The following is a 13852-nucleotide window of genomic DNA, read 5'->3' as shown; positions in this document are numbered from 1 at the left end:
AGACTGGATTTATAATAATTTTACAAAGATTATGCAACAAGTCATATGCGTGCACACACATATATGGCTCATTAACCATAGGTGGTCATGAGAGTACCTCTTTTTTCCTTTTTTTTAAGTTGCCACCATGCACTGAAGGATGATAACATCAGAAATGGATCGACATTTTATATTATGGCTACTTTTATTTGCAGATTTGCTGATTTATATCATTTTAAGGTTCAGGTTTTTATGCCTCATCAGAGTACCTTTAAAGTACTATTTATTTTAGCGAGTGAAATGACATAGTGGGCTTGTTATATTTTATAGAGGACTACTTCTGTCTGTCATCGTCACTTTAGGTGATGATTGACAGCTATTTGCATGAAGGTTTCTGCAAAAGTAAATCTTGCTGCTCTAGGTCTGTTAGTAATGGTTCCCTGCAAAACAATGCATCGATAATGTTAAAAGCATACATGTATTTCCCGGGTCATGAATGAGCCTAGCTTACCAATATCCATATCACAATAATGAGCCAGTTCCTATAGAACAAAAGTTCAGACTAACATCTAAAAATTAAAAGTTTTAGCTGTTTTAAAGCAAACGTGAAAAATAATCTTAAATGACTTGCCAGTTTGAACACATTTCTCATTTAGGAAAGACCCCTACAAGGCATATATTCATCAAAGCACAGCTGGAGCAGCTTCCGCTTAAGGCCCTGTCTTTGTTTCTGTGCACCCTGAGTTATGATCAGACAAAGTATTTTGCATTTAAGCTGCCAAAAATACACAACAGGGAGAGTCAACCCTGATATTCAGTTACAAATCACTCACATCTGAATTTTGCTCTCCGAGACTTTCCACAAGGTGCAATTAAGAGATGCTCACAACAGTCTGCATTAACTGCGAGAAGCACTCATCTCTTCAGTGAACCATTAGACGCTAGACATTAGAGTTTAGGAGGAAAGCACATTAGCTGAGATGTGAGCAAATAAGAAGTGTAGTGAACATAAAAAAAAGTTATTTTTATAGAGTTGAAATTCAGTGTCAGTTTAGTAGTTTGAGAAAACAGGTTTTAAAACGAATCGGTGAGCTTAATAAATGTTTTAAATGGGTGAAGGAGGCTTTCCTGTTTAATATGCGACTGTTCAAAGTGTGGCTGTGCCAGCAATAAGAAACATTTAAAGTTTGTGGCTATGTAGGAAGTCTAATGCACCTTGTAAACCTTATTGTCAAAAGTTAATCGATATATTGTGTATAATCATATCTTGTTTCTGTGTCTCAGCAAAAGTGCAAGTTCTTTGTTTGTACATCTACCTCCACATGCCAGTATTAATATTTCCTCCCAGTTCGATCCATACCTTTGCTTCCTTCATTTCATACTTGTTTCTTTCATCTCTTTGTTCCCACCAATTATTTGGAAATCAGAGGGAATGTTGAATCCTTTGAAGAGCGATTAAAAGTTTTTGACAGGCTGTGTTGCTCAGTTGGTGTTTTTCTCTTTTATCTGATCTATCTTGTGTTAATGACTCTGTGTCTCTGTGTGCGTGTAGGATTGATCATCAGTGTCCCAGGGGTTGGTGGGGATCTCCAACCTGTGGACCGTGCCACTGTGACACCAATAAAGGCTTCGATCCTGACTGTAATAAGACCAGCGGACAGTGTCAGTGCAAGGTAACCAGGAGAAACACACAAAGTACATACAACGATGTTGTGAAAGGTAGTAGAAATACTTTTTTTCCCTCTGGGTGTGTCGGTTTCCTCTGGATATTCCTCCCATAGTCCCTAAGCTGGATAAGGTGTTAAGAAATTAGATGAATGGATGGGTAGTTGTTGTATTACTTAAATCCTGGAGCTGCTCAAAAAGTAATTACAACACATTTTGCTATGGAACCAAATATTTAAAATTGTCATGTTTAAAATTTATGCTGTTTAGATTAAAAACACCTAATTAGTAAATTGATCATCTGCAGACCACCCAGTAAACGCCTCTCAGGTTGATAGGCTATCCAGATGTGTATATATAACAGCAACCACGATATGTTGATCATCCATAGATATTGAAATTTCCGATCCGTAAATACACGCGTATTGATATACTCCTCTGTAGCTGCTATATTGAATCCTGTTTTATCTAGGCTTTAATCCTGAAGATAATCTTTAATCTGTGTCATTTCCCCTAAATCCACACCTCGTGACTACATGAAGCACACATGATCACAGATCGGGGTCCAAGGGTTAAATTGGGAGGTTTTACTGAACAATCTCTATATTGAATTCCAGCTGGCAAGTAGTGTGTAGGTGGCATAAACAATGAGTGTGTCGGAAATGTGGTGCCTATAGCCGATCACCATGTTGATTTGACCCCGGACAAAGTAGTTATCAACAATTTAGATTCAATTTGAAGTTACTTTATTCTTCTCATTGTTGTGCTAACACAACAATGCTCTCATTTAGCCTACGTGCCAATCATGTCGAGGCAAGTATTGCAGTCAATATCTTAAAGTAAGGTTTAAAATGAGATCTTAACAGATTTATCTTTCTATACATTAACAGTTACTTTGGGAAGTCCTTCAGAATTACATTACATACACTGGTGATGCTGCACCATCATCCTCTAACCTGGTATTATTCTTGTCCTTACTGCAGAGTTAGGTCCCGTTCACATAGACCTAGACACTGGCTGGCAACCTGCCTGGCAACCACCAGTTGCTAGGGAAAAATGTATAATTCCCAACCAGATGCAAGTGGTTGTTGCAGGTATCTGGCAGATGCATTGAAAACAACTACTAAAATTGCAGTGACACAGGCCTGGAGACTGGTGAGTGACCCAATCATAGTCTGTTGGGAAGATGTCTGCAACTTGTCTGCAACTACTTGCTAAGCTGTGAAGAGTGCTACGCAAACAGAAAGTGGGGAATGTTATGTCTTTTGAAATGTGTTGGTTTCAGAGGTAAAGAGCCAGCTTTTGTTTTAAAGGTGAACATTCTTACTTCCAAGTTCCACTACCACTTGATGGTACACAGACAATTCAGCGTCTTCCAGACTTGGAAGACAACAGACAACTTTGGCAATCTGCTAGCGATCAAAGCAATCACAAGAAAGTTTTGGTGCTGTAACAACCTGCAAACACTTGCCACAAATTGTTTCTAGAGACCAGGCGGGTTGTCATCTCTAGTGGTGTGTGAGGCAAAGGCATCAATATCCTCTGTATTCTCAAGCTGTGCAAACTAAATCATCAACTGTAATGCATTGATTGATGCTCTTCAACTCTCTCTTATACATGGCTCCCCATCTGATTCGCTGTATAAATCTCACAGTCATGCACGCTGATGTAATTGTAACACGCTGATAGTTTGTATGGTTGAGACTCATGTGTCCGTCCATGTGTATATTCAGGAGTTCCACTTCCGTCCGCGAAACTCGGACACCTGCCTGCCGTGCGACTGCTACCCAGTGGGGTCCTTCTCGCGGGCATGCGACCCAGAGTCAGGACAGTGTCAGTGCAGGCCTGGCGTAATTGGTCGTCAGTGCAACTCGTGTGACAACCCTTTTGCTGAGGTCACAAACTCAGGCTGTGAAGGTGAGAAAAAGAAGCAGGTCAACTGAGTTTGTGTTTGTTTATTTTTAGCTTATTTTCTTTAAAAGAAATAAGAAAGAAAAAGAAGCAAGCACCAGCGGGGGTCTGAACTGTGTGTGTGTGTTTATTGTCATATTTTTGCATCTCACTGTTGCCTGTTGAGATTACTCCTGTTTACACAACAGGGGGCTACATCATTCATTCATTCATCTGCTGATGTGAAGCTCCGTATCATATCTGAGGCGTCACCGCTTGCAGGTGAAAAAAATCAAATAAATAAATAAAAAAACTTCAGTAATTCTAAAAACTGCCTGAAGGCAATATTAGTGTGAGGGAGTGAATCACTCGTAGAAAACGATTTGCTTTATGTTAAAAGTGTGTCACTGTCACAGCTCCATTGATAAAAACAAAGTAAATGAAAAAATCAGCTGCTTTTGTTCCAAGTTGGATTTAGTATTAAACCTTCTCTGCGAAGTCGTAGTTCCCAAAACTTGTCAAAACAATTTCATCATCCGTGTATCTTTTGTGGGACTGTCAGTAGACTGGTGGCAAACTCCAGATGACTTTAAACAAGGTGTATATTTTTTAGGATGGGTTCAAAAGCCTTCAGACTAAATCATCTGTAGAGACAAAGACATGTGAATGACAATAATGAGCCACTTCTGAGCTTTTACCCTATTTACCTTCTATTGTGTAATCACAGGATTCCTGTTTCTCCGCTGTTCCATCTTTTTAAAAATGGTCATGTTTGTCAAGTCTCTGCCTGAGCCCAGAGACACAAAGAAACTGTTAATTATAGTCATCGTCTATTTAACAGCTTCCAGTTGATTCTCTCTCCCTTTTTCCCCTGTTCTGTGCAGCTTTGTCAGTTCCAGCGTCTCCACTTGTAATTACTTCTTTTAGTGAGACGCTGCTGTTTTATTCTCTCACAATCATTTTCATTTTTTTCTCCGCAAGTCAAAAGAAAAACTTAAAAAAAAATGTATTTACATTGTGAGTCATATTTTGTCATGATTTTAAATGGAAAAGGTTGTTGAGCTGATAAGGATTTTAATTGGTGTTCTCTCTCCCGCAGTCATTTATGATGGTTGTCCAAAGACCATTACTCAGGGGATCTGGTGGCCGCGTACCAAGTTCAACCTGCCTGCCGCGGTGCCCTGCCCCAAAGGCTCTGTCGGTCCGTATACATTAACACAAATGCATTCAAACACATTGATTTTTCATACCAAATCATTGTGAGGAGACATTTTAAAAAAATTCATGTTTCTCCTCTTTGCAGGTGCTGCCATTAGACACTGTGATGCCGAGAGAGGCTGGTTGGAGCCGGACCTTTGCAACTGCACTTCACCTCCGTTTGTGGAGCTCAGTGCTGCTGTACGTAGACCACTAATGACAGTAATACAATAACTAATTCACTTTTTAACTCCATTAAAAGTTTGTTCTGAACATCTAAAATCTAAATTTCTCCTGCAGGAATATTTCAATTAAGTTTTTAATTTAATTTAATTTTTTTTTAAACAGTAACAGGAACCAATATTTTTAATATGCAGCTAGAACGCTTTCTCAGAGATTTCCAGTTTAATTCCTGTCTTGAAGGAATTCTTCAGTCTGAAAATTATTCAAGGACAGATTTGCCTGTTGGACAGACAGCTGAAATGCTCACGCATGCAAATATGTCATCTGGCATTAAATCTCTTCATTCATTCAATAAATATTTTTCCTGCGTCTGGATGTTTGTGTAGCTCGATTCCCTGGAGCGCAACGAGACAGAGCTGAACACCATCATGGAGAAGAAGCTTGCCCACCAGCTCCGTGATGTAACCGAGGCTACCACCCGGCTCTATGGCAATGACCTGCAGATAGCTGAGCGGCTGCTGTCACGCCTACTTACATTTGAGACCCAGCAGAGTGGCTTCGGACTCACCGCCACCCAGGACGCGTACTTCAACGAGGTAAAAATGACATATTTTTGAAAATTCCTTTATACGCTCCTGTTAGAGTCTTTACAAAGACACACTCTGCTTGAGTCTGTGTATTTTAGACTGATGTACTTGGGGAGGAGAGATGCGATGAGGATGCAGGTGTTGTGAAAAAAGGAAGACATTTTGCATTAACAAGGGCTGTTTACTGGTTCTTGATGATTCATCCTTTCTGATCTAAATCTAAGTGACGTCATGGAAAAAGTGTGGAAAGCAGCATTCACACAGACGATACAAACAATACAACGAACACCATCATGAGCAGTTCAAGGACAACTTTTAGGTATATTGATAAAATGCTGCATTTAGTGAGCAAAAGCAGGACTGTTTAAAATACAGATGAAGTGCAAGCTGTGAAAGGTTGTTGGAAGAATCCAGGTGTAAAAGTAAGGGGTGTTTTCATGTGTGAGAATCAAGTTTTTCTAAATCTCATTTTATTGGCAGCTTTTATCAGTGTGTCAATAGATTTAAGTGTAACTTAACAAGCGGATCACTAAGGAAAGCGTCCAACTAACTACTCTAAATGACCTCGTGAATATGATGCGAAATTATTAATAATATCTGCTCTCTTGGTGCAAAATTAAATATTACAATAAAACATTAAGTTGCGAGTTAAAATCTTTGTGTTACTATACTCCTGCCGCTAGCAACTACAAATCTGCACAGAATCTCCCAGAGGACATAAAATAGCTGCTGTTATTTAAAACTCTAGCTATGATTGATACACTCTACTATTATGGGGTACAGACCCAGTGACTAGATATTGCAACGAGATGTCTTTTCTCAGAAATTTGGAAGTAATGTTGCTATGGTGATGCGGTGACAGTAACTCATGAAGTATTGCAGCGCGTCATCTCCGCATATTAATTGACAGGCTCTCGTTTTACCTGATGCCGACGCCTTCAGCTGAGGATGCACCAGCTGACAGGCGATAATTTAAAAATTGTTGGCATTCTGACATAAAGGCGGTAACCAGACATCTCTGTTTTATTTTGCCAGAAATATTTAAGCTTATATATCAAACTCAGCTGACAAGGAATGAGCTGCTCCCATACATCACGAGTAAGTGGCTGAAGAATCCAGGAATGCAGGACCCCTCCTGCTAGCTTCAGCCTTCCAAACTGCTCGCTGACATGAAACTGACAGCTCACTCGCTTATAATACTTTACTGCGGTAGTTACACTTATTGTAATTCATGAGGTGAATTTAAATTGTAATTCCCGCTGGAACATTTTCTCTCCACGTCACTCAAACGGTTGTAAGAGTCGTAAAGTATAATGTGGGATTTCTGCTAGAAACAAGCAATTTTTCTCATGGTTATTAATTGAAACCTCACGACATTTTTCCCTCTTATGTCTTTAACTGATGAGTTGGCTCCTGCTTTTTAATGTTTCAGCCAGGGTGTGATTTATTCACTTTAATTAGGGACCTTAGTGGGCAATAAAAAGATGTATTTCTCTCCAGTACAGTATCCACAGCAGACAGCAGGATGCGATTCATAATTCATGCTAACAGGGAGGATTTTAAGCCACCCGATGGTAACCGTGAGCAGTAGAAAGTGAGTGGTTGTATTTTATTCTCCCGTAGTCTGAGCACAAAATGTCATTTGTGCCTATTTAGATGTTAAAGTTCCGTAATGCAATCCCCCCCAGTGTTTTCCCACTGACATTTGCTTTGTTACTCCACTGATTCTGCATAACGCGCTTGAACTAGTCCAAGTTTAAGGTTCTGGTTTTTTGTTACATCTGAGCCACAAATCTGGTGGCTAGGAGACAGAAAGTGCACGGCAACACAAAGGAGTAAGACTTCATCCTCCCTTCACTTTTCTTTTTATAAAGTCGTCTTAAACCTGTGTATATGAATTTGTTGTGGCACTCAAAAGGTATCTTAGCAAACACAGTCCACACACACACACACACACACACACACACACACACACACACACACACACACACACACACACAGACAGTTGCTATGGCAACTCAGCAGCAGTATTAATGATGTCCTAGAGTGAGAGAAAACAAAAACCTTTTCCTGCCTGTCCCTTCATTTAACCTGACAGTAAATCAGAAACACGGCCATTAGGGCTTCGTGATTGGTTAGCTGGTTTGTAGTGTCACAAAGCCGCTATACGGTGTGTTGCCACATTAGCACATTAATGCCCGGCTCACCTGACTCGTAACTTCGGCTTCTGGCTGTAAAACAGTTGTGCTGCCTGCATCTGGAGGTAATGAGGTAGCTTTTGGTTTATTATGGCATCACTAAAGGGAAGCTACAGTCCGACCTCTTTTTTTTCTTCTAAAGAATAGAAAATTTATATCTGATGATACTTGACACATCATTTTAAACAACAGCAGCTATTAGGCCAAGATGAACAGGTAATGCCTAACACGGTTTCTATAGTAACCCAGCGGCGGTAATAGAGCCCCGTGGCTTCAGCAGAGATGAAGGGAAGCGGGGAGGAAAGTAGAGTTTTCACATCAGGTATGTAGCAGTGAACGAAAGAAGATGAAAACCTTTCATGTTCAAGCTGTGATCAAATCCATCTGAATGCTGCTGTACTGATAGGAGACGGCTGGGGCTCACGTTTTGTCAAGTATGTGACAGCACAGCGACAGAATCTTTAAAATGTACTTGTAGTTTCTCTTAAATGAAGCGAAAGAATCGCTGAAGAGCTGAATTGAAAAAGACAATTTTTCAAAATTGCATGTTGCAAAAAAAAAGATAGCCCCTCTTTCTCTCTCCGTCATCCATGCTGCCTTTGTGAATCTCTCTTTCTGGATTCCCGTCATCCTTGGCCTCTATACTGTTTTACTCTCCTTTTCTTTCCCCCCTTCACCCTCTTTCTTTTCAATAAAGTTTATATGCGCTCTCGCCGGGTCTTGAGCTCAAGAGCCGCCAATTTTCCAATTTTCTAGTTTTCTCTAAGTGCAGGTGGAAGTTTAACTGGGCGTGTTTTCTAAGAGAACAGCAAGCATTTTCATTCAGAGGATAATTTATTCATAGCAGTCAGAATCTCTCACTACATGTGCTGAAACATTTACTGCACAGAGGTCATCTTCAAAAGTAGTTGTAGTCACATACAGGTAATGCTGTACGTGACTCGATAACCTCTAACGGATGATAAGAAGGGAGCACAAAAAACTAGAACAATGCCATTTTTTATGGTACCGTCACATTGTTCATTTTGTCCTTTCTCCCACCCCCAACAATCCTTTTCTTCACTTCATTTTTCCATCTCATCGCAACTTTCCACCTCCCTACCTCTGTGCCTTCTGCATGTGACTTCTCATCTCTCTTATTCTCTCTTTTTTCTCCTCTTTTCACTCACTCATGCACAAATTCTCTTCTTGAATCTTTCTTCATCTCCCCCAACAATTCATGCATTCTTTCTATGCTGCACTGCATGTACTTGTACCTTGTTTGCCTGACGGTTGTGTCATATGTTATTTTTTCCTTTCTTTTCTCCCCAGAGCAATATATTACACTGCAGTACTTTATTAGGTCTGACTGCAAGGGATCCTCCCTGTCTCTCTCTTTCTCTCTTTTCCACTGATATTTCTCTTTGTTCAGCCCTTCGTGCAAGGCTCTGCAGTCCAGACTAATCTCTAAGAGGCCTCCATCCATAGTCACCAATTCTCCGTAAAAAAGCAATGACATGGGAGCACTGACAGTGGTGAAGCTTGTTCTAATTGGGGTCAGGACTTAGCTTGGATTTTTTATCATAGTTGTGCTCAAAGCAGCCAGACAAACGGCGTGACGATGCAGCGTACTTCTCATCTGCTCAACCAGAACCAGATTCTCGTGTTCTGACCTTTAATTCCTCGTTTTTCTCCCACTGTTAAACTTTATTGTCTGAATTGTCTCCCTGTGTGCCTTCGCCGTCTCTTATTTCCTCTATCTTTTGTCTTTCCTTCACAATTTTGTGTTTTATATCAGTATGCAGTTAAATTTGAAATTGTGTTTCATTATTTATCTTAAAAAAACAACAACATAAAAAAAAACAGTGCTACCAGCACAGGGACACATTTATAGATTTGATTTATGCTGTTATAAAGACATGCAGGTTTTCACACAGTCAGCTTGGCTAAAACTAAACGTGAACCTGCCTGTTTACTATGTTTAATGTAAAGTCTTCAATACTGTAAAACCTTAAATTAGTTTCCTTTATATAACTTAGGTGTAAGGTGTAGGTGTATCAGTATCACTATAACAGTAATTTTGTAGGAATGGGCTATGAATGGTTTTTAAAAATATAGAGAATATAAATTATTTCTTTACAGGAGATCATACAAACAATGTCTTTCAGATGCAATGTGCACCTCACAAAAAAGGAAAGAAAAATAAGAAAATATTAAAATGTTTGTCATAACCCAACCACATGCCAAAAATACAACAATACAAAATGTGTTTATTCAAATAATTATTCATTAATGAAAATATGTTTGGTGCAAACTGAATGTATACCAATCAAATTCCATTAATGTTTCAATGTTTCAAATTGTACTTAAGTAAAAAAAATAAAATAAATAATAATAATAATTTACTTCTAATCTTGGGCATACCCAGGACATGCTGGAGTGATTTCATCCCCTGGCTGGCCTGGGAAAGCCTTGGTGTTCCCCTGGATAAGTGGAAGAAAATGGATGGATGGATGCATTTTGGGCAAAACATTTTTGAGTGCAGTCTCAGCAGGCTTCAAGTAGTATTCCAGTCATATGCAAACCAACATAATCTGTTCCCTGAAAGTCTCAGAACTACTCTGGTATAACAGAAGTCATCAGAGGATTCAGTGTTGTTAGCAGAAAACACCATAGCTGATTGTCCTCTGGCCACAAGTCAACTTTTATTTGAGTCTTTAACCAGTGTTTAAGCAGCTGTCTGCCTCCGTGTAGGACCAAATAACTTAAATATATATATTTTGTCATCACCCACAGTCTCAGACCGATAATATTTAACATTTTTTAACGGTTGTTATTAACTGTGAAGCTCGTGTGGCCACTGTCCTCGAAGACAGTGCAGCAAAGCACCTCCTAAGAAGCCATGATACTTTTATGGGCTCTTTTTCTGTTTTTATTTCTGCTTTTATTAATTCTTTATCCTTCTGCTGGTGCCAGAACGTCCTGCGAGGCTGCAGTGTGCTGTTGGGTCCGAGCACCTCTGGGCTTTGGCGTACTCTCGCTCAGAGTCAGAACCACATCCCAGGCGGCGGTCCGGGAGCGCTGACGGAGCTACTGGAGCAGTACGCCAAGAATCTGGCTCAGAACATGAAACTCACCTACCTCAACCCGGTGGCGCTGGTTGCTCCCAACATTGGTGAGTTTGGACTGCAGATGCAGACATGCAGACACAATACAATAATTAATCACCGATCACACCCCAAAATTAAACGAGACAGTAATGAAATCTCAATCTTTGCAAATGATATGCTTCAGTTTTCTCACAATACTGTAAATCGCTGCTGTGAAATCAGCGATAATGAGTCATTGTAAAGCATGGGGATGAACAGCACTAATGCGAGTGATGATGATGGCACAGCCAGAATGTTGGCAGCACCACAGAGAGATGGATTTCACACTCCCACTCAGACAGCAGCTAATGCTTTCAGCACATCCACAACCCCCCCCCCCCCCCCCCCCCCCCCCCCCCCCCCCCCCGAAGCACCGCAGCACTGGCCAACATACAACATACACAAAAAACACATACACGCTGGCGTTTAACATCACTGGACATGCAAAGCTCCTAAGAGTCAAGGTTATTAAAGTTTCATTTAGTTTCTGCCATCCCTTCACTTGTGCTTTTTGCTCTTATCCACATTTTTCTGTCACTTTCACAGTGTCAAAAAATGCTGTTAGATAATCTGCACCGCTTACAACAAGACGAGGTGTTGAAGTGTCAACAGCAGCAGCAGCTTTGGCAGGGATCAAGCCAGTGACAATGAATTTCACACTCGGTTAATGCTCTTAACTGCACACGCCGATTGAATTCCTTCAAAATACTTTACACCCAAAAACTCATCAAAGTTTCCAGCTGCTGAATTTTGCCTCAGCAGCTTCTTCTTGTGTACCTTTGGTCACACAGTCACTGTAATCTCCTCATGACGTACCTTTGTTGGCTAATATTGACTTACCACTTGAACTTCTATATGTTTGTGAATCTTTTTGTTAGTTATACCTGCGTTTGCTCTTGGATTCTTACAAAATCCAGTTATTTAACTCTGAATCGAAGCCAAGGCGACAAGAACAGAGCAGCAGTGAAGGCAACACTAATGAGAAACATGACTGACGCAAATTTTTTCGCTCCAGCAAACACACAAACACGTGGCTGATGCTCCAAACTAAACGGGTAAAAATGAATAACATGGGAGAGGACGTGGACGAACTTGATGGGTTGTCAGCCTTCGGTTAATTTCGATTTTTGCTGCTTTTGTTGATGATGCTGGCAGTAAAACCCCATATTTGCAATCTCTTACATTTTATTTAACAAATAAACCACTTTACATGAATATTATCGGATAAACTCTCATGCCTCTCACACCAACAGATTGAGTGCTGTTTGCTGGATCAAATGTTTCGTCGTTATTGAACACTCCATGCTGACGTACTTCCACTCTGTGCACTGTGTGCGTGTTTGGGAATTTTTATATTCTCTCGCTACCTAATGATTCACTAATCCATAGGGGAAAAAATATTTTTTAATGACACAGCTAAAAATGACAATTGTTCTATGACTGAATCAAAGAGGAAAAGCTAAACTTAAATAAAACAGATAAATCAAGTAGCTGCTGTCTCGTATTACTTTTACTGACTCAAGGTCACACGGGTCTGGCACGCAAGCTGCTTTGATGCTTAATGGCACAGAAGAAGATAAGAGTGCTGGTTGGGGCTGCACGATTATGGCTAAAATGATGATCACAGTCATTTTGTCCAGTATTGCAGTGAATAAACAGAACACTGGTTCAGCATCTTCACATCTCTACAAATCTCTGCACAGAAACAAAATTTTTCCTCCTCATTTCCTTAAATTCAGTGCAGCTCTTTGAAGAAAAAAAAAATTAAACTGTACCAAAACACAAAATTAAATCAAGAGGTCATATTCCTTTTAATCTCTTTAAACTACCATTTGCAGACAAATATGTGTTTGTACATATACACCATTCATTGTACCTGCATGATGGATGTGAATAAAACTCATATTGCCTTTATAAAATAATTAGGAAAATAGCATATCGTTTGTCCAGTGTGTCGACAATGTTATTGAAGCCTTCGTTACTCTTACTGTCTTCGGCCGTGTTGGTGATTTCAGTTGGTCAGTGTGAGCTGGATGGATGCACAGGCTGCTTTTATGGATGTATGAGCTGATGTTGAATGAGTCGCGTCAGCAACCATTGCCTTGTTTTCTTTGTCCTGCATTCATCATGCTGCAGTTTGCGGTGTTTTTCCAGGGGGTTGAATGTTGATTTGAATTTGAAGTGAAATTTGAATTTCAACGTAGTGTTACTCATGGGTGCTACAGCTACACATGTTTCTTTTCCAACTATTTATTTATAAGTGACTTATGTATGTATGTATGTATATATATGTATATATTGTACTATTCTTAGTTAGCGTATTGTCTGTCTTGTCTTAATGTTGGTTTAAAATGGAGCACTGTAACAAAAAATAATTTCCCCCAGGGATCAATAAAGTATTCTGATTCTGATTCTGATTCTGATGGAACACCTGTGATTGGCACATACAGACACACTGTCAGGCACTAATTTAGGGGGCGCTTGATTTGCTTTTGCTCTGTATTTTAATTGGCAAAGCAGTGTTAGATGGTCATATATGTCCAAAGTTTGAGATAATGAGGTCAGCATATGTAAAAGTAACCCATCAAGCTTCTGATTCCTCTAATTGCTTGGATTTAATTTTTTTTCCTACTTTTTTTCCTAGTCAGTTAGCTTAATGTTGGAGAATATTCTTGATATAGTTTGTGTACTAAGAGAAACATCACGGGTAGTATTATTAGGAGACAGTTTATCCCATAATGATTTCAGGGTTATTTCCAGGTAATGACCCAGTGTGGGGGTTCTTTCATTATTCTTCTTCTTGATGGATGCATTTTTGTAAACTGGACAAGTTTAAGATGAGACACTTTATTTTGTACACAACAGTGACATGTTTTTTAAGAGGTGTTGTAGAGAGCACAGTGTGTTCAGTTCTGCTCCAGTTAATCAGCCATTGCAAAAAGTAATATGCAGTGTTGGTGGGTTTTTTTAAACATATTATTTTTGTTAAAAGTAATGCAGTATGTTACTTAATTATTTGCCAGAG

General features: G+C 39.7%; 1 protein-coding gene across 3 annotated transcripts in view; it reads left to right on the top strand.

Annotated features, from left to right (window-relative positions):
* The window catches only part of celsr3 (cadherin, EGF LAG seven-pass G-type receptor 3), a 125575-nt gene that overhangs the window by 86405 nt on the left and 25318 nt on the right, over positions 1-13852 (top strand). For all 3 annotated transcript variants that reach the window (XM_004554001.5, XM_004554002.5, XM_004554000.5), the window contains 6 exons: positions 1532-1652; positions 3378-3561; positions 4634-4735; positions 4838-4932; positions 5301-5510; positions 10655-10853. In XM_004554001.5, coding sequence (XP_004554058.3) covers positions 1532-1652; positions 3378-3561; positions 4634-4735; positions 4838-4932; positions 5301-5510; positions 10655-10853 — 911 coding nt within the window. The remainder of the gene's footprint in view (positions 1-1531; positions 1653-3377; positions 3562-4633; positions 4736-4837; positions 4933-5300; positions 5511-10654; positions 10854-13852) is intronic.

Source organism: Maylandia zebra, linkage group LG20 (assembly GCF_041146795.1).
Source record: "Maylandia zebra isolate NMK-2024a linkage group LG20, Mzebra_GT3a, whole genome shotgun sequence".
NCBI classification, from domain to species: Eukaryota; Metazoa; Chordata; class Actinopteri; order Cichliformes; family Cichlidae; genus Maylandia; species Maylandia zebra.
Note: the sequence above shows the minus strand (reverse complement) of the source record. Positions and strands in the feature narration are given on the sequence as shown.